The sequence below is a fragment of the Etheostoma cragini genome, chromosome 4 (genome assembly GCF_013103735.1).
Source record: "Etheostoma cragini isolate CJK2018 chromosome 4, CSU_Ecrag_1.0, whole genome shotgun sequence".
NCBI lineage: Eukaryota > Metazoa > Chordata > Actinopteri > Perciformes > Percidae > Etheostoma > Etheostoma cragini.
Genome location: NC_048410.1, coordinates 22,029,825 through 22,057,438, shown reverse-complemented (window position 1 = coordinate 22,057,438; position 27,614 = coordinate 22,029,825). Strand labels below are relative to the sequence as shown.

The window sequence follows — 27,614 nt, the reverse complement described above, 5'->3', positions numbered from 1 at the left end:
GAATAAACACTTAGCATTGTGACACTTATGATACTTAAGCATAATTTTCAATGCAGGATGTTTACGTACTTTAAAGAGTATTTACACATTTTGGTATTAGTAGGCCTACTTTTACTTAAGTAAAGGATTTGAATACATCTTCCACCACTGCTGCATGCCTCGTTTCACCTTTAAATTGATGTGTCACCAAAAAAAGCCGCTTTTCAGCTCACCGTTATTACAGTAAATGTTTCAGCATTTTCAGCATTTGTAGCTGGCACAGCCAGCTTTTTGAATAATGTAGAGTCTTATTGCTGCAGCTTAATATTGTAGTTCAATTAAAGCCTTCTTGCCAAGTTCACCCTGACTTTGAATTGGTTGTACTCTTTTTTTTTTTTTCAGACCCTCCAGTGTCTCCACATCCTACCTCCTCCTTGAGCGCTACAATGAAAAGGACAGATTTGCAAGTAATTGGCTCTTCATGCAGTTTTATCATCACCGTTTCCATGTCTCCCAAACAACCAATCATGCCCTTTACATGCATTGATTAATGGTATTAAAAGTGTCTTGCACATCATCTCTTCGGCCAATACTTTCCATATTGGTGTGAGTTACAGTTACATTGTCCCCGGAACAATGCGTGAGATGGTTAGACTCTCCTCTCTAGGGGTTTATGGACATCATAGCTTTGGATTGTTACATTCTCAAGCTGTCATAACAAAAGGAAAAAAATAAAAAAAGAGTTGCAAAGGAAGCTACGACTTTCATTCCATGAAACCCCCTCCGCCCCGGGGGCCAGAGAGCGTCAACATGAGCTATCCACCTACCGTAGAGCGGGAGTCCACCACAGTCAAGAAACACGAGGCACACACAAGACAGACACAACGCAGGGGGGAAAGAAAAGGAGGAGAGCAGAGAGAGGAAGAGATTCAACTCACAAGACACCAAACACACTACAAAAAGAGAGGCAGTCAACACCACCACCAACACCACAATTACGATGAAAAATGGCTTTTGTTTTTGGCGGGGGGGCTCACATTGTGTTCTAATTAGCTGTCAGTTGAGCTCAGGGCAATTTAAGGTGATGTTAGTTGATCAGTTCTTAAAATAATCACTGGCTTTCCAACATTTATTCTCTGATTTGCTATATTTTGCTTCCAAAATCTCACTGTTATTTCCTGGGGAGTCATACCTTAATCCATCATCTTTGATTATAAAATTGTAGCTTTTTGAACTCGTCAGTTCAAACTCTTCACTTCACAGTGCATAATTATTTTTCGCCAACCCTATTAAAGTCATTTTTCACCATTGGGGCTCACAATGAAATACGTCACACGTTTAAATGACCACGACAACAATAACAGCGAATAAATGGAGGGAAAGAGAGCTCTCCTTGTGTCCTCTACAGCCTGGGCTACAAAAGCTGCTGGTAAAAGATCAAATTTGGTTAGCTAGAGACATAGTCAAATGGATAAAAACATTGCAATAAATGGCATAAATAAGAATTCAAACTGAAATGATCAATTGTTGTAGAAAAGAAGAGGTAAAACATCACCCAAAACATGTAGAAGGCACAAGGCGTCATACCTCGCCCTGCATGTTCTTCATGTTGAAGCCATCCTTGCCCTTCTTCCCTTTTTTGTTCTTCTTCTTCTTGCAGCAGCATTTTTTGATTATGCAGAAGCAGCAGGTGAGGATGAGCAACGCGGCCACCACGGCGATGGCGATCAAAGCCCAAGGCGGCACTGTCAGTTTAAAAAACAACAGAGCAATGATTGACTTGTGACTTCTGTGTTTCTTTGAAAGTAATTGTAACGTTTTGTCAAATGAAGAGCTTTTCCACAGGAAGTGGAGGATGCACAGCAACAATACTCACACGGGATTTTATCAATTTCGTTTAGGAATTTGCTCTTGATCTCCTCAAACATGTCGTTCTTGCTGATCTCGGTGTTGTTGGAGCCAGAGGTGTCCGGCACCGAGGTGGAGATGACAGCCGGAGTGGGAGCCATGGTTACGGTGGTGACACCGGTGGGCTCAGCGGCCGCCACGGCCTGTGGCCTGAACAAGTTGAACTTCATTGTCAAAGACTAGGCGCAGCGTCCCTGAGGCACACACAGATCACACAGAAAGAGAAGATAAGATAAAACTGTAGTACCATGACCTCAGCGGTGGCGTTTGGTACAAACGTGTGTTTCATCTTCATTTGTATTAAAAGACTTTCAGGATATACTTACTCCTGAAGCTCATTGTAACAGGTGTTTGTTGGATTTTACTGTAGCTTACTTAAAACACAATATATTGTCTCATTGAACAGTTTCTTTCTGCTGAGTGGGAAACACCAAACTGATGTGTATTACAGACTGCGAGAACAAACTTAAACGTAGCGCTGAAAAACCAACAACAATTTTGGATAATTTATTTATCTTTGAATCTAATTTATTAAAATGGTTCAACATTATTGGCAAAATGGCCACTTATTTGTTTCTTTTTAAGAGATGCAAAATGTGATACTACTCTCATGTCTTTAACAGCTAGCAGCTTTAAAAGATCACTAAATAACAAAATGCATCTTTTCGTTCCATAACTACACATGATGATACAATACAATGATAGTATACACTCCTTGGTTGCCTGGCAACCTCCAATGACAACAAGACTCCAGGAAGACTTTGTGAGCCTTAAGTGGTGTTCAGACAGAATGCAAGACAGAAATTTAGAGGCGTCACAATAGCATACAAAGACATGAGTGGGTATAATTTGCCATGGGAAAGTGAGGCGAATATGCGTCAGCCCAAGTTGAAAGGGTTTCAATTTGAGCACAAAATACAGGTAACCCCTGGGCTTTATGAATCTACTTCATCCGCACACAGAGATTAAAGGAAAGACGTGGAGAGACTGGAGGGAAATTACAGAAAGAACTGGAGTCAGTGTCTAAGCTGAACACAAACTGTACACTCCTACGTGCACAAAGGAGCTTCAAGCTAATTTCTGTACAGTTAACACATGGGCTGTTTGGGGCGAAACAACACAAACTGCACAACAGTCCAGCAGTCAAAGTCAGGCAACTTGCGTACCGTGAAAATGTCCTTAGCTGCAACCTGAACACCTTTAACCCTTGTGTTGTCTTCCCGTCGACTTTTCCGACATTTATGTTGCATTATCCAACGCTTTTTTTATTCAATGGTCAATAAACCTAATTTATATAACATGCTACCTAACTTTGAGTTAAAATACAAAACAAAGAAGTCAAAAAATATGAATTGTTTTGACTAATAGTTAAGATCAGATAATGTTGACTTGATCACATACAGGGTTATGTAAAAGTTAGACCAGATGCTGTTTTGAAACCATGTGTGAAATGCTATACAATTGAATAAAACACCAACAATTCAATGGAAGTAGTCATTAATTTTACCTGTGAAAAGTACATCCATTTATCCATGTTATTTTTGGGCGATTTGGTTCAAAGAAACCAATATTTCGGACATAAAGAAATTAGATGACATGAGGGTTAAAGGTGTTCAAGAGAGTCAGACTCCCTGTTTCCCCCTGTCTATACAGCAGTCTTTACATGAGAGTACTCTATAACCCCGTGCAGTCAATGAACAAGAGACTGATTCTTGCTGTTTGTGAGTTCACTAAAATATAAAAAAATATTCTCCAAACAGTTATCAGGACATAGATGCCAGAGCATCGGCATAAGACTGGATTTATTGGGTAACGTCCGTAATTATGATTATGCTAGTTTAGCTAACTTTAGGTATCAATGTTAAAACTCTTTGGTTGCCACTGTTTATTATAGATGTACCTGTGAGACCAGCAAAGTCAATTAGAAGCCCTTTTCTGGTGATGGCTGGGGGTTACTGCGCAGCCTCAATCTGAGCTTGAGGATGTAGATGTGACGTGAGCAACCTGTCTGAAAAGTTGTAACTCTTCTGATAGATGTGCCAAGTGAAATCTGTTCGTGAATAAATGTTACTTCATATGAATTCCCTTGCAACATACTGAAGTGTTTCCAATCCATCAAAACGTTGCTGAAATATTTTGTAGCGACGCTTTCATTGACACTCTGTGGGCTTCTCTCTTGACTGTTGACTTCCACGTACCCCCGATTGCCTGCGAGCGTCTCCTGACAATACCGTAATTTGTTTACAGTGCTACAGTAAATGGCGTGGTTATGACACAATCGTTAGCCTATTTTTACAAAAACGTCTGCTACGGAGCCCTAACGTGAGATACAAAGTAATGGGACCTTTTATACATTGTTTTGATTTTTTAGAAATAAACAGTGGACAAATTGAGTCGAAAGACTTCAGATGTAAAGTTATTTGCTGTCTTAGTGACACCACAATGAATGGGAGTCAATGGAATGCTAACAGCGGGTGATGGCTTGTTAGCCTCAGAATCTCCGCACAGGAGGTACGCTGTCCGGATGCTCGCTTATCCCCGTGGTTTTAGTGAAGTTATGGTTCCATTTCCTGCGTTTAACCAAATGCATGCTGGGATAGACAACCTATTCATGGAGTCTGTAAATAAAACTTGGACAGCAAGTATGTATATAAAAAATGACTCAAATTTGGATTTTATACTTAATTGCTAACATGTAAATGTATCAATAAAGGAATGCATTTTTGAATACTTCATATAATAAAATAAAAGAAACAAAGCTAAAATAATTGAGCTAATCAATAAGTTGATTAATGGAACAATTATAGTCTATAATTGATTACTCTTAAGCCTTTTTTCAAGCAGAAATTTCAACTTTCGAAACATCTTCTTGGGCGTCAGTCACAGTTCTCTGACATTTGATAAACCAAACGTGACGTAGTCGCGGATGAATCACTAGTTGGAGCCTTAAGGAGAAATATACTAAGTGTACATCAAGTAATTAGGCTGTAATTGAAAAGCGGTTTCAACCACATTCTTAGAAAATCAATTGTCTTTTCACAATGGTTCACCTTTTTATCCTGTAGAAATGTAATCCATCGCAAAACAGCTGACAAAATCAATTTAACCTCCCAGCCTCAAGTGAGTATTATATTATTTATTTTCTGTGTTCTCCTTGCATAACTGAGAGCAACACCAGAACACTATTAGCATTCATGAAGGTGCAATTTTTTTTTTACAAAACATAGCAAAACATATGCTGCAAACAACTGAACACATCTGAAAACTGTAGCGTCAACTCACTTTGGATTCAATAGAATCAGTGCATTAGAAGTTTGGTGCAAGGATGAATTCTTCTTTTCATGTTTTTTCTTCATTTTATGGTCACTTACTTATTACATTACTTAAAGCAGTGAAGAATATTACATTAGGAAGAACAAGTCAGGCAAAAACTCTTTTAGAAAACTGGATTAGATTCTATCAGCAAGAATATTTTTACTGTAGAACGATACATCTCTGGGAGCTGCTAGTGTGACAGACCGACTGGTATTATTTTCAGTGCTGAACACTGCGATTCGGACGCGGCTTTAATGCTTTCATGACCCCCACCAGCCCAACATGATGCTAAAGAATAATTGGCAACTTGACAACCGTTTTCTTGTTCTCCAGTTGCTTGTTTTTGCTTGAGGGCAAAGAATTTGAAGAAGAAAAGTGTTTTCACAGAAAAGGTCACAAAATTAGTAATACTTTGTCAGGCAAGTAGAGAAAGCATTTTGTAATTCACTCCTTTAAAAAAAAATCCTTAGTAGCTTAATATCACTGCTTCAACTGTTAAGCATGCACCACTGTATGAGGAAAATAAATGAAGAACACACTCAGCATGGGATGTATCTGGGTGCATGTGTATGTGTGTGTGTGTGTGTGTTATCACAGCTCTCAAATGTTCAGAGCTATCCAGAGGATTTTGGTTTGGTCTCCATCTAAAAACACTAAAAGAAAATGATCTATCTCTGTTTAGAAGATGGACTATGTGCAGTTTAAAAGAGCAAGGACATCAGCTGAGTGCAGGGTTTCACAGACGTAAACACACACACACACACACACACAAACATTGGGTTTATGTATCAAAGTAAGATTGATATACAGTGAGTTTTGTGCTGTGGAGACATTTTCATCTGAAGAAGCTCACAGTGCATGTGAGGATTTCTGTAGTGCAACATGAAAGTACCGGCAGGCTTCTCTGTCAACGTCGGGCGAACCCAACCATGATGTAACCTCATCTCCATTCACTCAGAGAGTATTGCATTCCAACATGTGTATTTTTTTGTATGGATTTATACCCTTTCTCTCATCTTGAGGTAGGATTTGTGGTCAAATCTGTGCCGCTCGCATGCGGCACAGTAGAGGCCCGTGTGCTGTGGGTTGGCAGATTATTGTTGCTAAGCAATCCTGATAGTGTCTATCAGCTATTGAGAATTGAGCCACAGCCTCCCTATAGCCCAGGTGACCAATTGGTTCAAGGCCAGCCTTAAGTCACTGCCTGAGTGGTGGGCCTGGGCATGATACGAGTTCCGACTACTCGGCTTTAAATAACAATGATTAAAGTTTTAGCTGCAACAGGGGTCCCTTCAAAAAAATTTAACAGCTGCTTCATGTCTGTACAAGAAATCATTATTCAAGAAACCTTCACCTTTAATGATTTCTGCAGCTGTGATGAACACAAATTCAGGGTAATTTCTGCATTCAGGGTCCAAATTGGGAATAACTCAAGACTCATAGTTCCATAACTTAGCGTAAGCTTTCTGTTTTAGGGAGGAGGTGATCGGCTGAATGCAAAATACACCAAAACACATCCATAGGTCAGCTTCTTGTTTTAGCTTGGTGTTTACCTCTGTGCCATCAGCACTCAGTCCTTATCTGCCTTTCATTTCTGCAGCTCACCACTGGCCAGCATCACTCAGGCGCAAGAAAAAGGCTCTGACACATCCTGATTCACAAGGATATTCACGTACAGAGAATACAGTCACAGTGTGCAGCAATCGTAATAGTTTGTCATGACTCACTTAGTTTGAAAATGCTAGCCATCTTCTAGTTGGATGTTTTGATTGTACTCACGTCACAAAACCGCCCCTTCATTAAAAAAAAATTAAAAAAAATCTCCAAAACAAAACTCACCTGTCAGATGTGGTATTCCCCTTGGTGAGGTGGCCCATCCAATATCAATAACTACAGCTATAGCTACAGTCCCTCAGAGCTGTGGTAACATGGTCTGATCGCTCCCATAAGCAGAGACTGCAGTCTCCTCTCACTTCTCTCCACTGCAGCACTACACCCCTCCTCCGCCTCCTCCTCCTCCTTCTCTTCTGATGCACACATCTCCCCCATTTTCCACCCTCCCATCACACACCTACCTACTCCCTCTCCCGTCTCTCTCCCTAGTGCTCATGCATGCAACCTCTTTACCTCTTTCTCCCCATCTCTCTTTCTCTCTCTCTCTCTCTTGCTCTCCCTAACCTCATTTGTGATGCTGCTCACACAGCTGATTGCAGCATGCCACTCTTTGGGGTCTGGCATTGAAGGGCAGTTGTAAAGATCAATATGCACACGCTGTGTGTGTGTGTGTGTGTGTGTGTGTGTGTGTGTCTGTGTGTGTATGTCTGTGTGTGAATAAAGCCACAGTTTGCTCAGATCAGAGCTGGAGAACAAACAAGGCAGGTAGCAGGACAGCTGACGAACTCTTAAGGGTGCGCTGACTTTACCACATCAGCTCCAAATAGTATCACAATGAGCTCATGTAATTAATTGGATCCCCATACAATTGATCTCAGAAGTGCACATAACCCTCTGGAGAGACAATTCCTCGTTTAACCCAATTCAGAACGAACAACTGAAACCAACAATCATTAGGTCAATTTGTCTGCCTTTCACTTATCCCTCAGGAGACTCCTCAATGATGATTGAATATTTGCAGATTGCAAAGCATCATCTCCAGTTACAATACAAAAATGCAGCAGCCCAAAGCGCTGATGTAAAATCATTCCATCATGAAACAAAGAAATCTATGTATGCATACATAGATATGAGAGTATTACAGTATTCGATAATATGAAAATCAGGGTAAAAAACTGGAAGTCCTCTTAGCCATTACGGTCATTCTGCACGATAAACTATATTCAGATCAACTAATGCATTAAAACGTCCCTCATGTTGACACTTCGGTAGATATTTGAGCCTTTTTCAATTTCCACATTTAATCCTTGGACTCCCCTCAAACCGTCTGTCCCTGATCACGCTCTTTGGGGAAATACCTCTCTGTATGCTCATGTTCAGCTAGCAGCTGGTGGGAGCTGGTGTGAGGTGCCTCCTCTCACTTCTGATTACACTGCAGGGAGCTTCTGCCACCAGAGGGGGGCAGGGATCTCCCACAAAACTGCTGCATCACAGAGATTCCTTTTTCAAATTCCTTTTTCTATACCCTTGATTTATGTACAGATGAGGATTAGAGTCACATGTGAAAAATGTATTTGAGTTCTGAGTTTAAAGTCAGAATTCTAAGGGAAAACATTCTGACTTTTTTTCTCTCTCTCTTATAAGTCTATAATTCATTATTTATATTATTTTTAAGTTTAAAAAAACAGTCAGAATTCTAAGATTATAGTCAATTCTGACTTTTATTTCTCAGAATTCCGACTTTGAACTATTAATTAAATTAAATCATTTTTTACATGAGGTCCTAGCCCTGTTTAGTAGTTATGAGATAATTGTCTTCTATGTTTTCCCACAAATTAGTTTTCATCTGCTAGCAAAAATTAAAGGGACACAGACTACTCTTTAAAAAAGAAAGATTTGTCTGCAACTTTGTACAACACTGTTCAAGCTCGCCAAGGTCCCTTGCTTTATTAAGGGTGGATATCTCACTTGCCTTCAAGTCTAAATTTCTTACAGTTAGATTTTTCCTTTCATCCGGTTCTTTAAAGCGCCCATATTACACTCATTTTCAGGTTCATGATTGTATTTTGAGGTTGTACCAGAAAAGGTTTACATGGTTTCATTTTAAAAACACCATATTTTTTGTTGTACGGCACATTGCTGCAGCTCCTCTTTTCAGCCTGTGTGTTGAGCTCTCTGTTTTAGCAGCAGAGTGAGACATCTCACTGCTATACTATCTTTGTTGAGAGGTGCACGTGTGCAGTAGCTAGATAAGATTACATCAGCCAGCTAACTCTTTCTCCAACTTCTGTCAGTAAGAGGTAGGATCAAGTGGGAGACTTCTAAACAAGGGCACTTGTGTAATACCTGCAGGACAGGGACATGTAGTTCTTTTGTAGATTATGGTGAACTAGTGTGTGTTGTAGCAGTGTTTTGCCATTGAGAATGAGCTAGCATGCTAGTGCTAACATGCTACGGTTTGCCACCTTGTCTCGGCTAGTGACGTAGAAACCACAGTTCAACCGGAGAGTGAAGGCAGGACACATTCAGAAACCCATATCGCACTTTTTTTCCAAGTTTGCATGCGTTTGGAAGCACTAGAGACACAAAATAACAGAAAAAGTGTTTTTTTTCATAACATGGGCACTTTAAACCCTTTCATCCCAGAAGTTGTCTGAGGGACATTACCATCAACTTGCGAGCTACATTAGCCTACATAACTCAAATAAGTGACTTTGGTAGACTAAGGTCGGTATGAGGGGATGTCATAGAAGTGAAAGGATGTTGGATAAGGGAGAACAGAAGAAGCAAGTAGAAGTTAGGAGGGTGATGTTGCTGTTGTGTGGTAAAAAAGCTTGAGAGATGGAATTAAGCTGTCACTGTAACATCTCTAAAAGTAAACAGGAAACCTTAAATGTACATTTTGGGAAATATGCTATAATTTTTCTTTTTTGCCAAGAGTTTGATGCAGTCAGAGTGCATTCTGCCTGGCAACACATTACTTGCGTGACGTGACAAAAAGCAGAGGGATGGAACATAAGGTAGGATAGGGTTGTAAACATTAACTGTGGCGCTGGCGTGGCTAACTGGCTAACAGATGTTGCCCTCAATGTGGTACATCATAGAGCTTCATAACAAACACTTCATTCTCAGTACCCTTTGTCATTGTCCTTGCACTCAATGCAGAAAAGCAGCATCCCTACTTGTTCTGCTGCTTGCTACATTCTGCCTCTTAGTCATATAAAGTACATACAATAAGTGGTGAATAAGCAGTCACTCCAACCTCCTCTCTAAACCAGCTGGACATCGTCAAACTTCACGATTTGTGTTCCAAAGTTCAATCACATGGATCAGATAGGTGGAGATAAGACGATCAATAACGTTCTCATGTTAAACGGACAGATATTAATGAAGCCTACCAGTGGTTAGCTTAGCTTAGCATAAAGCCTGAAAACGAGAGGAAACACTGGTCTAAACGTAGCAAAATCCACCTACAAGCACCCCTAAAACTCACTAATTAACATGCAATATAATAAATTGCTTGTTACAGAAACTGAGAGGTAAAAATGAAAGATTGTCAGTTTTATCTCTATAGGTTTGTGAATGACTGTTTAGCGGGCCAGTTTACGGGTCCTCCCATTTCATTTTGGACCATATTTGCCACTTTATCTGCATTTAAAACATTGGAAATGTTAAAGCAGATAATAAATGAATAACACTCAAAAAAAAGTTTAAAACTTTCTGAAGATGTCCAATGGGAACTAAAATCATTAGATCTAAAAAAAGTAATTTAGTTACATTTCTTTGGCTCAGGTGCTGCCCCACACTGCTTGGGTGCTACACTTACGCCTTAAAATGGGAGGGAAAAGCATGACTGTGGTTTGTACAAAGGGTTATGTGTCAGACTATTTTGTGGCTGCAATTCAAGCTTAAAGTGATTTCCTGGAGCAAATTGTAAGTGAAATTAAGAGGCACTGGTAGGTGGATTTGGATTTCTTCAGACACAACCAGAAGATGTCTGAGATGTTCTTTCCTAAAAGGTGCAGTAGGTAAGACTTGTAAAACAAATTTTCTGTCACATTTGCTGAAACTGACCCTTTGTTCCAGTAGAACTACATTATTATTTATAAAAAATGGTACCACCTACAGCCCATAGTGCTATTTGCAAAAATCCACCGCTCCTTGTTCAGATGCACCAATCAGGGCAAGGGGGGTGTCTAACCGCATGTCATCACTTCTCACATGAACTGAGGAGTTGTCTATGTTCAAATTCTTTGGCTGAGTCCTGGATCTTCACAATCCTACTTACAGCTCCTTTAATGCTCTTGTAGTTGTTTTTATGACTGGAAGACAAAATACGATTGTTATAACTGGTCGGACAGATTCAGACACAGACCATTACACCAAGCTTTAGTGACTCCCTTTAAAGGTTAGGGTGGGCGATACAGGACATCAGAAGGACTCTCTCACTCCCAGCTCACTGATCCATTGTGTTGTCCCAATGGAAAGTTCCTACAGTCAGTAATGGCATTTAATACTAAGTATGGCAGCGCTCACTGGAAATCTGCATTGGCAGAGTAGGAAGCTTGGCATCGACAATAACTTAATTCACTTGAAAGTAGATTTAGGACACAGTAAACCCAGACTCCATTGTGAAATAAATTGCTAACAGGAAGAATAGAGGAAATGTTAGAAGGGCAGAGAGCCAAACTAAGCAGCATTCTACAGAGAGAGAGAGTCCACAGATTTCAAATGTATGACACATTGTTCAAAGGCTTTGTAAAAAATCCTGTAAGGCTGCATTATGAGTGATTAGAAACATATACACACACACACACACACAACACACACACACACAGTATATCCCTAAATGAAATGCAACAACATTTAATAATTAAAAATTCTGTTACTCCTGCAATGCTGAAGTGTTTATCAGATTTAAAATGTTCTAATGAAGTAATTGTCAGCTATTCTTTTTATATAACCTTCATATATAGATACAATAATAATATCAGCAGCCCTGAACATCCATAGCCATGAACAAGATCAACAAAAAGGTAACAGGCATCATTTACATATTATCAATAGCAGCCAGATGACACGTTTGTTAATTCTAACAAAGTAATGTTAATTTTCCATTCCTCTGGATGCGGCTGCAGATGTAATCAGCTAATGTTCTCGTCTGGATTTGATAAATCACTTCAGCTCCTTGACTCAGCAGCTTTGGTAGCCTGGCAGAGTTTAGTGCAAGGTCACAATTCAGCTGCATTATCATCCCATACGTAGTGGTAGTATAGTAGGACTAGATTGGTTCACTCAGACTCCCAGTGCATTGTGGGATACTCCAGCTCTTTCCTGACTCTCATTTTCTCAGAGCATCTGCGAATGAGTGAAACTCTCTCTCTCTCTCTCTCTACTAGTTGCCATATCCATAAAAGATGAGTCAGGCCCGAGGACTGTGCTGCGCTGGGACAGCGGATACAAGCTACACAACCACTATCAAAGCCCCAGATAACCAACATAAGCCGAGGACAGCTGCTGCCGACTTGTGCTGGGACGTTTTGGTCGAGATTATCCGTCTCCTCTGAGGCAGCAGAGAGGATGTAGAAAAGACTGCACCCTCTCAGTTCCTGCAGGGAGTGCTGCAATGCAGGGGTGTACAAGAGAAACACAAAGCTTGCAGGCAGTTTGTTTAACTGTCAGCTGCTCACACTCTTCCTCCATTTCCTGCCATGCCTCGCTTCATCCTCTCGTCTTTGCTTTTATCTTTCACCCTTACCATGTGACACCACACACACACACACACAAACACACACAAGGCACTACTCTGGCCGGTCATTACTGCAGCGTAGACAATAGTAAACAGAAAACACCATATGGTGTTAGTTGGCTATGTACATGAGTTGCAGTGTTTGGGTGTCTTCCTTGGAAGTAGCAGTTAGTCGACAAGGTGACAGTGTGTCTGGGTTTGCCTCTAGGTTTGTGTGTACGTGTCTGCAAACAATGAGGGGATTTTTTTATGGAGTGGGTCGAGTGGGATGACCGCTGTCGAAGAAGAACTCTTGTGTTCTGACAGCAGATTTGGCATGATGACACTATACAGTGTATATCCTAAGTGATATAATTATATTCATAATTACATTCCTTTATACATGGCTTTCCTAAAACTGGAATAGAAGGTTTATAACACGTTTGGACTTGAACTGATAACATTAACAAAAAAATGTTTTTTATTCTCTCTTTTATAAATTGTCATATTTGTTTTGTATGTTGATGTTTTTTATAAAGCACTTTAAATTGCCTTTGGTTCTGAAATGTGCTATATACTATTGCCCCATGTACAAGAGCATCATTGAACCCATCACTCTCTTCCACATGTTACTTCACCATGCTCACTTTCACCAACAGCAACAAACTCCCTAAAAACACATTCAATTGTTCTTCCAACCCCGCACGGACACTGCCATCACGCGCAAGGCACTCACCACAGCAGACGACCCCACCCACCCCGTGAACTCGTGCTTCACTGTACTCCCATCTGGCCGCTGACATAGCTCTCTGATCTGTAAGAAAGCATGCTACAGATGGCCCGCTGCCATCACTGCCCTCAACAAACTGTAGCAATAAAACTCAGTGCACTCATGTCCGTGTGACTGTATTGTGTTCCTTGCAGCTATGTTTTTGAGAAGGATGTTCCTTAGTTCTTATGTGTATACAGAATGTGGAAACTAATTTACCATACAGCTGGCTGTCTGTCTGTCTGTAACAGGTGCAGCACAACTGACAGTCAAGTACTTTCCTTTAAACAAAGCCCTGTTTGTACACACAATAAATTCCAGAGAAGACATCCAATCAGGAAACAAAGGCTAAGTAAAAAACACCTATGTGGGTGGACTATGAGTGTCTTTGGCCTAGTCTACACATACACAGGTCTTTTTAAAAACCGGGGTTTCCCTTCATTCATTAAAAAAAGAAGCCCAATCCACAAATGCACTGTTTAGAATAATCTCCAGTGTCCAGGCATTCCAAGCCCACCAGCTGTGATATAACCCCAGTCGTGTAAAGAAGAAGAAGAAGAAGAAGATGATGATTTTGGCCAATTAGAAGCCTGAACACAGATGTAACATAGATTTGATGGTAAAATACACAAGAAACAGTTGGAGTTCAGGATTTTACAAAGTTTGCCGTGATTAAACTAAGCCTTTTAGTAACGACTATATTGTAGTGTAAAGAGAAGTACTTCCACTCTTGGTTCTGGGTAACCAGAGTACAAAGTCCCATGATCCTGCTGGGTGGATGGATGAGATGGTAAAGACATGTGGTCCAGACTATATAGAGTGTCTGTATAAACCTTATAGGTCAACAAAGTTTGGGTTTTCACCTAATGGTTAATGCACCCCAGTAATGTGTGTGGGGCAGCGGCAGATACACTGTCCCATACTAGCAGGCTAAAATCTACTATTTTAGTTGCTCATATATGTTTAACTGTTTTTAACTGCTGCAATGTAACTTTTAGTTTTGTATTTTATTTTGACAGTTCTCAACTGCTCTTTAATGTTTAATTTCTTATACTGCACTGTAACTTTAACTATTTTCATCTTTTTTATGTAACGCACTTTGATGTGCCCTGTTGCTGAAATGGGCTATTCAAGTAAAGCTGCCTTGCCTTGCCTAAAAAAAGGCGGCGGCTGTTTCTTGTTAGTGTTAGATTTTGTAGCCGTGACCTCCGTAGTGCATTCTGACGCCTCCATTTTACAAAATAATGGACGAGTAACGGTACATTTATGCTTAGACATGTGTAGTCCTGCCTCCCGTGTGCCTTTACAAGAAATGTTGGATTTTACTAGGCCCAAATTTTGGTTTTCCCTGTCTGCACGTCAACACACAAGTTGCATTTCTTAAAAGTCTTCACCTTGGCCGGAGTCTTCCAAAAGCTCCGTTTACAGTAACCATAACACCCCCATGCTCCCTCCCAAGCCCCATTACCAAGCTCTGGACATGTGTTTACAGGCTCCAGGCCCCCTGGGCTCCCTCATGGGAAAGGCTATGTTTTAAAAAAGTACCTGTGTAATTCAATTCAATTCAATTCAATTTCAATTCAATTCAATTTTATTTATAGTATCAATTCATAACAAGAGTTATCTCAAGACACTTTACAGATAGACCACACTCCATAATTTACAAGGACCCAACAGTTCTAGTAGTCTCCTCCAGAGCAAGCAACAGTGCAACAGTGGCGAGGAAAAACTTCCTTTAAGGCAGAAACCTCGGACAGACCCAGGCTCATGGTAGGCGGTGTCTGACGACCGGTTGGGGTTAGAGTAGGTGTGGCCTAGGTCTTAAGATGTTTCAGGAGGTCAAGAGTTGGTTAAATGAAAAGGGATATGGTCATTATTAATTCTTGCTCTAACACGTGAAAGTGTCTCTTGTCAAAGGGGCAATTTAAGTAGTATGTGTAGGATTTGAACATGTCTGAGTTTGCCGCCCCTCACTGGTAGCATGAATAAAAACAATGTGTCAGGATTAAAACAAAGTCCACCGGTTGCGTAACGGCTGCGGATCGGCTCCGCTGCGTGTTGCGGCCACGACATACAGCTGAAGTCCCAAATTCATGTACAATAGAACCACAAGCAACAAAAGTTTTTTTCCATCCAGAGGAGTAGAGAGGAAACAACTCTCTGCTGTGTTTTCAAGGTGCAGTGAGCCAGTCGGTATACGTGCAGTTCAATGTTCCAAATTCGCCGTAATGTAACCCCTTTTGCACAGGTCCTGTCCCCTGACCAATCGGTTATCCTAACCTTAACCACTCCATTTCAAATGCCTAACCCCAACAAATTGGCGTCTTGGTGTGGCCATAGTGGAATTTGGGACACTAACCTGAACACAAACCGAGCCAGTATGCACAATACCAGGACCTTGAAAATGGATTCAGCCATGATTGCTTTATTATTAACACCTGTGCTTTTTCTACTGTGACATTTAACCCTTTGTACTGTTTTCACTTTCGGAACCCTCAAGTATACCTCGGGTTAAATTGACCCGTGACTTATATGGGGTTTTAAAAACAATTCTGAAATCAAATTGTACTTCCTAATCTGTTAACAAATATTGTATTTATCTCAATTTCAAACAATTGAGATAAAATACAGTATATGCTTAGGGTATGCAATCAGTCTTTAGTAGAAAACAATTAAAAATGGAAATGTGATTTGTTTTTTGTCATAAGGATATAATTCATGTTAAAAATCCACCATGTGATCATTCTTATCTTGGAAAAAACATGAGTGGTCATATCCAGAATAAATGTATTAACTGAGTCAGGAATACATGTTTATCACAAAAAAATAAATTAAGGCCATTGATTGTCATGGTGAAAAAATGTATACTTTTAACAATTTTCTTCTTGTAAAAATTTGAAATGGGTCAATTTGACCCAAATACCATACCATAGGGTTAAGAATATCTCCTGGTGTGTCATTCAGGTATATATGAGCTTTCTTTGTATTTGCCAGTGAATACTATGTCTTCTAGGTCTTCACTCATAACAGGGGAGAATATCTCAATCATGACCAGTGTCAGCAATTAAAGCAATGTATGCATCTGTGAAATATATGAGGTGTTAAGGTCCTAAATATTGTCAAAGTGAGAAGAAAAGATGCAGCGTGAGCTAAGGGCTCCTGCACACTGCCCGCATGGCGTGTCCATTTTTATTTCAGCTCCCATGATAACAGGTGGGAGCTTGCACACTGCTTGGGTGACACACACGTCAGAGGTGTGTCATTTTGACATGTATACATTTAATAATTGACATTTGGATGTTTGAATGTCTCTAGGTTTTGACATAAATGCAAATATAAATGTAATTTACAAAAATAATGTGCAGTGCATTTCAACAACTCTCTCCCCATATGTTGATGAAGGGTGATCCAAATCACGCAGCAGCAGCGTCCGAGATGTTTCTGGTGTGCAAAGACATAGAAAACGCCACGCAGCCGCCACGCAACAGAAATGCCACGCTCGTGCCACGCAGGCAGTGTGCAGGAGGCCTAACAGTCCCGATGCCAAGGCTGACCAGGTGAGAGACAGAACAGCTGACTGCCCTCCCCGGTCAGACATTTGCCTTCTGCACTCAACCAGGACTGTCCTCTACAGGAGGGAGGTGCCTTAAAGTTAAATCAAATAAAAAACATGAAAAAAAATGTAGCTCTTGAACCCATTTCTAAAATGCTTTCAAACAATCAAACCATCACCCAAACCAAATGCATGCGTGTCCACATGAGAATTAGTCGTAAATGCCACTGTAGATTACCATCTGCTTACATCATGAAAGAAGCGGAAAACAATTCTAGTCACAAGAGTAAAACTAGCAAAAGTAATTAACTGCATAATGTCTTTCTACTAAATTTCCCCTGTGTGTACATTCACTTAAAGGCAAACCATAACGCCCACATACATTTCCATTTGATAACGAAACATAAGACCAGAAAATCTTCAAAAAGTGGATTTGAAAGCTTGACATACAACAAAAGACAAGTTCTGTGTAAATTAGCTAATATATTGCTCAGCATGGAAATAATAGGAATAATTGTAACCTATAACAGGAATTCAACGCAACATGATATTTGTCTCTCTGGAGTTTTTGTGCAAAGGTTATCTCTCCTCTCAAGGTTTTTCAGATTGGACCAATCTAACACTTGAGTCATTATTCACTTTTGGCCTTGTTTCTTTTTGCCTTAACCTGTTCCCACACCATCTAACTCAAAGGAAGGAGTCTCTGTCTGTCTGTCTCTTGGTTTCCTTGACAACTGTTCATTCCAGCGACTTTTTAGCCAAGGAAGTTGAGTGCTCTTGCTATCAACAGGACATTTTTAATAGTTGTGTGTTATGTGAACACTGTGTAGTGTATTGAACGGGTACCCAATTACCTGTTACACCACAGAGCGACGTGCTGGCTACAGTACACTGAGTGACCGGGGATGTTACATTGTGTCAAACTGAAACATTTCAAGCATCAGCAATGTAACTTTCAAAATGAACCCTTTTGTTCCCAGTAATAGCCTGGTTCCAAACAGCCAGCTGTTAGCAAATGGCGCATATCCTCTAGCAGTGCTAGAAGATGTTACTATGTCATGGCGGGTGTATTGCTCTGGACCCAAGGAAACGCAGTGTGTGGAGTTGTTTGAATGAGCGGGTCTGAAGAAAGCTGCGAGCAGCAACAGAGGAGGCCAAGCAATCGATCTGAACCGGCCATTTCTCAACGGGAACTGCACACTATTAAGCCAGATAAAGATTAATTGTACACATCATCAAGACTGAAACCGACATCATTGAAATATGTACACACACACACTTTTTTTCCTTCTTTCTGGTGCTAAAAATAGCCCAAACCACTAGATCTGGATATTGGTGCATTCAGGGAGGGAGACAGTGACATTTAGAGACAAAGAGGGAGAAATAAGAGAAGGAGGGAATATATCTATCCATCAGTGAAGGATGTGTTGCCCAACTGCACAGATCTGGGGCATTATGGCGGAGTAGTACTCAGTAACAAAGAAGCAAGAAGGGACACGAGTACAGTGAGTAATTATCTGATCCTTCTGCACCGACTTCTTTTCCTCTGGCCTCGAAACCATTTCACATCAGATTTGATTGGAGACGCTTGCTAATTAAACAATGAGCAGTCATTTCCATACGACCTTCTACGCCTTGTTAAAATGCACACAAAGTAATGTGGATGCATTTGGAAGCAAAACATTTTAAGGGTGTACTACTCCTCCGGGCCAAAGGCAAAGCAATGAATACAAGTACCAGATGTGTCAATCGTGGCATCTTCTATTTTCTGCTCCAGCAAATTTCTAAATCTGTCAGGGGTTTCGTGCTGGGAAAAAAGACAAATTGGTGTCATTAAAAAAAGCCCCTCATCAGCAAAATGCTGCATCAACCCAGAAAAAAATGACAGACAGTTCCTCTTTGTTCTGGTATTATGACAAATAGATCACTCTATTTAATGTGATGTTTTTAATATGTTTTTTAGTTCAGAAATAGAAATGGCATTTCTTTACTGTTGTTTTTTATTACTAGTTATCATGCCTCTGGATCAAGTCAGCTAAGAGTTAAGCCCTCAGAGTGACCAGCTGAGGGCACTATACACATACAGTCTTTCCCTTACAGAGGTTACCACAGACTCATACTCTTTAATTCTTTACAACTGCATTTCAGATGGAAATCTACTTTTTATTTTACTACATTTAGCTGAAGCACAATTACTTACAAAAGACAGTATTTATTTGGAGCCCCTTGTCGTGTGTCAAATGTCTCTGAGTTGTTGAAACATGTCCCCTTTTACCTTTCCCCTGTTAACGTCGAGGCCTAAAGAGATACAATGATCTGGGTTCCTTTGAAGATTAATGGAAAAGTACAAAAATGAATATTAATTTGTGTCAGAACTTTTTTTTTTATTCTTCTTTTTTTCCACATGATTCTTCAATCACATGATTTATGTTGGGACCTTTTGGAGGGGGCCCGACCGCTAGTCAGGCGACCTCTGGACTAAAATACCAGTCTGAACTTAAAGTCAGCATAAACCTGTGTAAAGTTAAGGGGAGCTGCAGATTCAGGTGAGACAGTGTTCATATAAAAAATAATCATTATAGCTTTGTAAAGGATAATAATACTTGATTCAACACTGGTACCAATTACTCAAAAGCTCAGACAGCTGCTGCTCATTTGGCATGTACTTCACTAGAAATGGGAAAATGTTACCTCCTCTGAAATCAGTTTCAGCTGTTAGCTTTGGAGTATTACTGCATGTAGACTGTAACTGACTAACTAGAGGAGCACAGATATGCACATATACAGTGCATCTACTTCTGATTGTTGCTGCTTCCATCTGGTACTTAAATATATTAATTCACTAAGAAGCATTCAAAATTGATCCACTGAAAGGTATTGATCCTCCTCTGCAAGAGACTGCAGAGGTTGGGCTGAAAAAGACAGTCAATACAGTCATTCACAGTGCGTGCTTTAGTCTTCACTGAGGCAAATAATTAAAGCACAGGGCAGACCAATGTACTACGGGAATATATCATTAAATGGGTTTTTTTAGGCATTTTTTAGGCCTTTATTTGTATAGGGCGGCTGAAGACATGAAAGGGGAGAGAGAGGGGGACTGACACGCAGCAAAGGGCCACAGGACTGAGCCGAACCTGCAGCCACTGCGTCAAGGCCCAAACCTCTATTCATAGGAGCCTGCTCTACCAGGTGAGCTAACTAGGCGCCCATTACTGTTGGATTTTTATCAGTGGGGAAATCCATTTGTATCTGTCTTCCATGTGGTGATGGGCAGGTGGTGTAAAGTTGGTTTATCTGAGCTTTTTTGCTGCCTGGAAACAATGCCGACGAGAGCGGTGAGTGGGAACTTGAGCTGATACTGTAAATGCTAACATGTTCTGTAGAGCCAACAGAGTGATAATTACAGCTCTAGTACTCAGTAAATCTGGTTCCTTTCGACCTGTATGACCTTCTGTAACTTCCTCCTCTACATCTGATTTTACTCCAGTCTGTCCTGTGGATTTGACCTGATGCATCTTGTGGGTAGGCATGAAGGGTTGATCATCTTCCTTTTTCTTTTTCATCTTTTTCAACACGCTAACTGACCACAAAAAGCAAAATCTTGGTCTTCCTTTAATGGCTTGTTGATTGTGTTTGCTCACAGTTTGAATGCAGTAAGGTTGTGTAATGATCCACATCACCTTTTCTAGGCAGGTCGAACCTTAAAAGAAATTGATACTAGTGTATCCTCCGGCAGAGAAACGTTGTCTTTATAGCATTCAACTGACAGGAAACACATCAGTTCAGCACTTGTGACAGGGAAACTCTCAAAAACTGTCAGTGATTTGCACTATTTTCACATGCGCGACAACATCCAGGGACATTTTCATCTTGCACTATTTCACACATCCTATGGCTATGTCGGAATAGATGGAACAAGGGACAGTCCAGCAGATGGCAGGATCACCTGTGGATGCCAACTGCCATAAAACTCAACAGTAGAAGAAGATGGGGCAAGGCCAGATGTACGTGTGCAAAAGCGTTGGATTTAAGGCTAAACCATCAACAAGTCACGGATTCAAAAACGTCATCAACAGAGTTTCTTCTTCAGACGGATGGAACCCTTCATCGGCCGTATCAGCGTTTTCCCCTGAACTGTTATGAATTCTTGAGGTAGGAAACCAATCCCTGTTCCCATTCATACACAACCCCAGCCAGAAAATGTTCCTGAATATTTCTGGGATACACAAAATGTGTTAAAAGGGCTTTAGGTTGTTGTTTTTGTTTCATTGATGATCCAGGCACACTGTACACACACAGAGCACTGTGTGTGTACAGTATGAATGAGAGATATCGTCAGTGTGCTTCATGTGCATTAATGCACCTGACAGCCTGTAAAAGAGGATCTCAGTGAGGACAGGATTATAGGCTGCAGTACAAAATCCCATTTTATGAACCATCAAGCAGCAGAAGTCCTCCGGGCATGAACACATCTCCACAGCAGGAGCAGTAAGGTGGAAACTTGAAGGAGCTTAAATGAGGCCTTCTGACAAACCACAAGAATTGTCCACAACATGGACTGAAACATCACAGAAATTTAGATTTTCAACGTTCCTCAACCGATTTCACCGTCACCGAACACATACATAGACATACAAATGGACCAGTAGGGGTCTACCAAGCCTACTGGTAGGTACAGGAGGTTGATATCAACCATTAATATAATTTCTCCAGTGCTTTTTTTGGCTCAGACGTTGTTGTGCCAACAATGAAACTGTAAATAATTTAAATAAAGAGTAAGAGACTGCAGTCACACTAGCAGCTCTGTGAGTCTGTGTTAGGCACAGCAGTGCTTTCAGTTAAATGCTGACGTCAACATGCTAACATGCTCACAATGACAATGCTAGTTTGCTGATGTATAGCAAGTGTGATGTCACCCATCTTAGTTAGGACTGAATACGAACATTTGCCAATAATTACTAAACAAAGCAAAGTACAGCTAAGGCTGATAAGAATGTCATTTTGCAGGTGTTTGGTTTTTGGCATGATGATGGACTAAGGTAAGATAAAGAATCACTAATGCTGTTACAGTTCATCCTGAGGGGGACACAAATTTCTGAATTAAATGTCATGGTAGTCCATCCAACAGTTGTTGAGACATTCACTCAAAACCACCAATGTTGAGGGCCGAAAGCCGACAGATCATCGAAGGAACCATGAATGTCTCCAAAATATTTCATAGCAATCCATCCAATCCACAATCCAATAGGTGTTTCCAGAGATTTCCAGAGATTCCAGTAGGCCTATTGACCAAAGTTGTGCGCCAACCCTAAAAAAGATGAGTGCTTGAACTGAAAGGATTCCTATGATGAACCACCCTATATAATCTCATCTAAATGATGTAACGCTGACTTCACCACCAGACACCAAGCACACTGTGATGGTATGATTAATCCTCTCAGTGTACCGCTGAATGCAAATTCCACAAGAAACCACATCAGGTCTGTCATAGTCCAACACACCGACAGACAGTTTAATAAATGTGAAATATTCTGCTGTACTGCGTTGTGCTGTGCAATTAATCTTGTGCTCTCTCTAACCCTTTTTAATTAGTCACATTAGCTTCTTGATCGTGACAGTCTTGAACAAAAAAGTAGTAGAGAGAAATCATTAACAACATGTGAAGTCTATATCAATGAATAGAAGCATACACATGCTCTGGTATTGCATTGTCAGGTCACACATGCACTGTACTATCTGCAATATGAAGATATGCCACTTTGAACCTGTTAAACATCTATTGCAGCACTAAATGCACCAAGGCAAGGGCGGACATTGTGGAAGAGGAACGCTGTGTCAGTATGTGTGTGTGTGTGTGTGTGTGTGTGTGTGTGTGTGTGTGTGTGTGTGTGTGTGTGTGAGTGCTGACATACTGCAGCTACACACTCCCTGATCCATCTCTGTTGATGCCAAAAGGAAGTCCTCATTTGGCTCACACACTCCGGAGTGTCCCAGGCATGTACTCATAACATCCCCACGGAATAAAGAAACCACTGCACCAGCTGATCTGTCCACAACACTGCATCATAATCAGCCCAGGAAAACATAGTACCAACATGGATCATTCACTGAAGTCTAAATTATGTCTTAATTTCCTGTCTGTGAGGCCAAATAAAGAGCGAGCTGAACCAAATGACAGGAAAATGAATTAAATGTCAAGCTTCTATGTATTCAGTGGCCATCAGAGCCTGTAATGCGCAACATTTAAAGACAGCTTTGCCTTCAACCAACTTCCCCTCCAGTCAGTGAAGGGAATGCTTGTACTCAAATGAATTTAAAGAAACGACTGTAATTGACTTGGCATAAATTCACTGGCTTAACAGATGCACATGAACACAGTGAGCTCTGCAGATTCTTAGGTGGGCCATTCACTCCTGCTGGCTCAGCAGATTTAACTATGCTCCCTCAGAGCTTTTACTGTATAAGAGTGCGCTGCCTCTCAGCCTCCATCTAAAGACCGACCCACTGTAAAAAGCCCCTGTAAAGAATACAGATAAAAGAAGAAAATGTTCACTGTGCATAAAACAAATACACAAATCCAGACTATAAACCACCAAATAAAAGTGCCATTACTGCTCTTTCTACAGTATGAGAAATCCCCATAAAAGTAAAAAAAGTTCCCCTCTGGCAGATTTAAGATTACTTTAGGAATCTCTGCATTAAAATGAGAGGTGACGAAGACCGCTAACACGGTCTGCTCTAATTACCCCTGAGCCATTTATTCTCTCTTTCCCTCTCCGCAGAGCTTTTCTCCCCTCCACATTCAGACAGGATGTGTGTAATGAGGCTAGGTGCCTCTGTGACAACCTGGCACGCAGCAGAGCCCCAGTAACTGATGATGCTGTGGACAGAGAGGAGAGTAACAAACGCTGCTTACCTGGAAGAGAGATGTGCTGCCTCCCAAAAGAGGAGTGGAAGCAGAGAACAAGGTCAGAAATGCAGGAAGAAGAAAAAAAATATATTAACAATCTGCACTCTGGTTTATCCTACTCTCAAAAGACATCTCAGAGCTGGAAGGTCCCAGTTTCTCCTGCGGGAGGGGGAGAGGGGGGGGTGATTCAGTCCAAGAAGGAGACACTCTCAAAAAAAAGACTTTTTTCTTGGCTCGAGGTGCTGCTGACGTGCACTCAGATCAGGCAGAGAGGAGAGGAAACACTCACACAGATTAACATTGTTCTCACACACTGAAATCAGCGCAAGCATCAGAGCCTGTGCAGTTCCCCTGCTGTATTTCCCGGCACTGTTCGCTCATTGGCTGAGGAGCTACTCAATAAAAACCCTCCATGTCATCAATTGGCTAGGTAGGGAGAGGGGGGGTGGGTGGGGGTTGTGGTAGTTTTTTCTGTGGCGCACTAACAACCATGCTCCTCCTCTTTTCTTTCTTGCTCCATCACTTCTTCCCTGAGTACAGGCGGTCAGGGAGTGCTGAGCTTTGAGAATTAGACGCAGGAGGGAAGGGAGCGAGAGAGCAAGGAGAGATGAGGGAAACAATAAGCATTAAAAAAACTATGAGTGGTCAGTGGAGAGGTAAAGATGGTGACCAGCAGTCTGCAGGAGCTCTCACAGGTTTTAGCTTCTGTGCCTCCCTGCTGCAGGAGCTCTGCAGGAACCTGAGTGCAGTGAGGTGTGAGGACCAGAGAGGATTGAATGAGAAGGGGGGGGGTGGGGGGGGTGAGGGAGTGTTACCGGTCTGCTCGGGCTGGTTTTGCTGCAGTGTAGAGGCAGGCAGAACACAGATGGGAAGTTTTTTTTATTTATTTATATTTTTTTCCTCAGCAGCAGTTGATGTAAAGCTCCAGCACACTCAGCAGCATGAAGAGGCAACTAGTTCCTCCCTTTCTTGTTTTTAGGTATCTAGCATGCGACTGGTGAATAATTTAAAAGAGCAGAAGGTGATGAGCTGCAGGATAGACACGGATCATTGCTGCTGCTTCATTATGTAGACTAGAGATTACAGAGTTGTCTAAGTACTAAAACTGAACTAAAAGTGTACAAGTCGAGCAGGAGTGAAACTGTGTGTTGTTGAAGAGAATGTGTAATGATGCCGCCTGCAGACACAACATTCAGTTCTTCGAGCGTTTCTTTTAAGATTGGTCACGTCAGATGAAATATCCGCAGAAAAGAGATCTAATTAAACATGCATGTCAAAAGATGTAGGAAATTTGTTTTCTCTTGTTTATAATTTCCTTCCCACTCATCAACTCAGTGCCTAAGACAATTAAACAGGCGTAATGAAGTCTTGCTCCGCCATCTGAAATCAATAGACTACCATGGTCCTGGGCAGCTGGACCGAGCTGCATCACACTGCAGGTCTCTGGGGAAATCCATACAGCACGTGGCTGCTTTGTAGGAATCACTGTTTACAATGTGTAGTAGCCTAAATGTAGACAATCTAATGATTTTTTAAACCGTTTTAGATTATTATGACTGTGAAGGCAGATGAAGAAGAGATCTCAGGGACACTATTTGGCAAAAACGTTTTAAAAGCTGTTAAAAAACATGAGAAAGACTGGCTTAAACAAAACATAGCAGTGTCATCTCCTCATGCCACCTTAACTGCCCAAGTCAAATGAAGAGTGTACTCAGACAGTGCAATAGCAGTGAAACATTTGTTAATGAAAAGCAACGACAGGATAGAAGTGTGAGTGCCAGTTACACCATTACACATATTAAACCTTGTGGGAACATTGCCAAAATCCCTTCATCCAATAACAGTCAGGATCCCTTTGAGGAGGACACACCATTTTATTGCCTTTGGCGTTACCCTTGACATAAAAGTGGCCATGCAGTGCTCCGTGCATTAACAACACTTAGACCACCTCATGAGTCAGAGAGGCTGCGTCACTAATGCATCGGGCCTTTTTATGAACTTTCCACCCCACCGTGCCTATTTGCTTCCCGCTCCAGGGAGGGAGTGGTGATAGAGTAAAGTTTTGATGGGATCCAATTTTTTATTAACCAGGACATTTAGCGATTGCCTCGTGCTGGATTTCATAGCAACAAATCACACTACATGAAACTAATAATTCAGCATAGAGATCCGTTGTTTCATAAAGGGGAGCCAGGCAGTATTATGAGCCTCCAATATAAAATGGAAGAGTAAAAAGCATGCTAACAAGCTCACAATGACAATGCTAACATGCTGACAATTAGCAGGTAGATTGTTTTACATGTCCACCATCTTACTTAGGTGTGTTGACGTGCTAACATTTGCTAATTAGCATTCAACACATCAGCGCAGATACGGCAGGTTTTCAGCCATTAGCTTTCAGGTATTTGGTCATAAACTAAAGTATTGGAACCATTTAGTCTGACAATGACACTGGATATAAAGTCAGAGGATCACCAAAAGGATTACAGTTCATCCTGAGAGGGACATGAATACTTAGACTATCGATTGTTGAGACGTTTCACTCAAAACCACAAATGTGAACCTGGTGGTTGTGCTAAAGGAAAGGTCAGGGAATCACCAAAGTCAGTCACTTTGTCTGGGGCCCACGAGCGCCTGTGCAAAATCAATTCATCCAGAGATATTCAGGTCTGGACCACACTGGTGGGCCGACCCACAGACAGACCCATGTTGCCATCAATAGAGACCTTGCACATTTGACATACAGTATGTTTGCGCAAATGAAACTCTCCCCACAAAAAATAGCAACTAATTAATCCATACAGTAAGCAAAAAACAACAACATCGCATCTAATCACCAGCAAAAAGAAAACTGAACATCGACATTAAAAGTGAACGCCTCTTTCACCCAAATGATTAAACATGAGTACAGTGTTTGCAGTTTTCTAAAATCACGTGACATTATTTCTCATTTCATAAGTCTAGGTAACTGCAAGAAAATTGAATTTTACAGATTCAAACATGTGGCGTAAATTTTATATGTGCTGTTATTACATTATCAGTGATTTAATGGAGGGAGGTTTGAAACTTTCGCGGTGCAGGACCTAAATTAGAGAACGTCTCTCGCTCCATGACCCTGTTGCAGCCTCCAGGGGCCCACCAGAAGTAGTCCTGAGACCCATTATGGCTCCCAGCCCACAGGTTAAAGCTGAACGACACAAATATTGCATGCAGACGGCACAAAATGGCAGAAATATAATCAAAGCATTGTAACTCAAATAGGTAATTACCCGGTCTTGATTTTTCATTTCATTTTTGGGATGTGGAGGTAGAAATTTATGGTTGTACTCACAACAAAAAGCTCTTTCAATCCTCCCATTTTCAGAAGGCCTGCAGATGTCATTTCTCCGTTGTAACACTAGAGGTTGCCACACTCGTAGTCAGATTCTAGAGCTAGGTCACTCTTTATGGAACATGCTTCCTTACTATCTCTACACAGTAAAACTAAGGGTGTATACTACTAAGAAACAGTATTCTTGCATAAAATCTGGCACCAAACTCTGGTTCATACAATCTGAACATGATGAGGGACCGAGGGAGAGACCCAGTGGTGGTTTAGACGATGAAGACATCTCTTCTATTTGCATTTCCCCCCCACTTTCATCTGTGATTTGCATTTCTTCAGCTCAGTTTTTTCTACCGTAACATACTGTAAAAGCACATTTTGCCGGTCGAGGCACTTGTTCCCAAAATAAACTGAGCGAGATGGAGTGCTGAGGCTAATTTTGTCAGCCTCTATGTGAACCCATGTGTCTCTGTAACCTGGATCTTTCTCTGGCATGCTGCCCCACATCACTAT

At 41.1% G+C, this 27,614-nt stretch overlaps 1 protein-coding gene and 1 long non-coding RNA gene across 5 annotated transcripts in view; one reads left to right on the top strand and one right to left on the bottom strand.

Moving 5' to 3' along the window:
• The window catches only part of LOC117944085 (synaptotagmin-2-like), a 31,344-nt gene extending 7,220 nt beyond the window's left edge, over positions 1–24,124 (bottom strand). The window contains exons 1-3 of one of the 3 annotated variants that reach the window (XM_034870641.1): positions 23,783–24,124; positions 1,856–2,081; positions 1,567–1,724 (exon numbers count right to left, since the gene is read on the bottom strand). In XM_034870641.1, coding sequence (XP_034726532.1) covers positions 1,567–1,724; positions 1,856–2,057 — 360 coding nt within the window. In that variant the 5' untranslated portion in view covers positions 2,058–2,081; positions 23,783–24,124. Of the gene's footprint in view, positions 1–1,566; positions 1,725–1,855; positions 2,082–7,041; positions 7,276–23,782 lie in introns of those variants that run through there. The other 2 variants (XM_034870643.1, XM_034870642.1) reach the window with 2 other exon arrangements.
• LOC117944088 lies at positions 1,657–26,391 on the top strand. Of its 2 annotated transcripts, XR_004656496.1 has the most exons (4): positions 1,657–1,669; positions 12,728–12,732; positions 16,738–16,847; positions 26,381–26,391. It is a non-coding gene; the product is annotated as an uncharacterized LOC117944088 (long non-coding RNA). The 2 variants fall into 2 exon arrangements; XR_004656497.1 differs by lacking the exon at positions 12,728–12,732 and having other exon boundaries at positions 16,735–16,847.
• Positions 26,392–27,614: the final 1,223 nt, after the last annotated feature.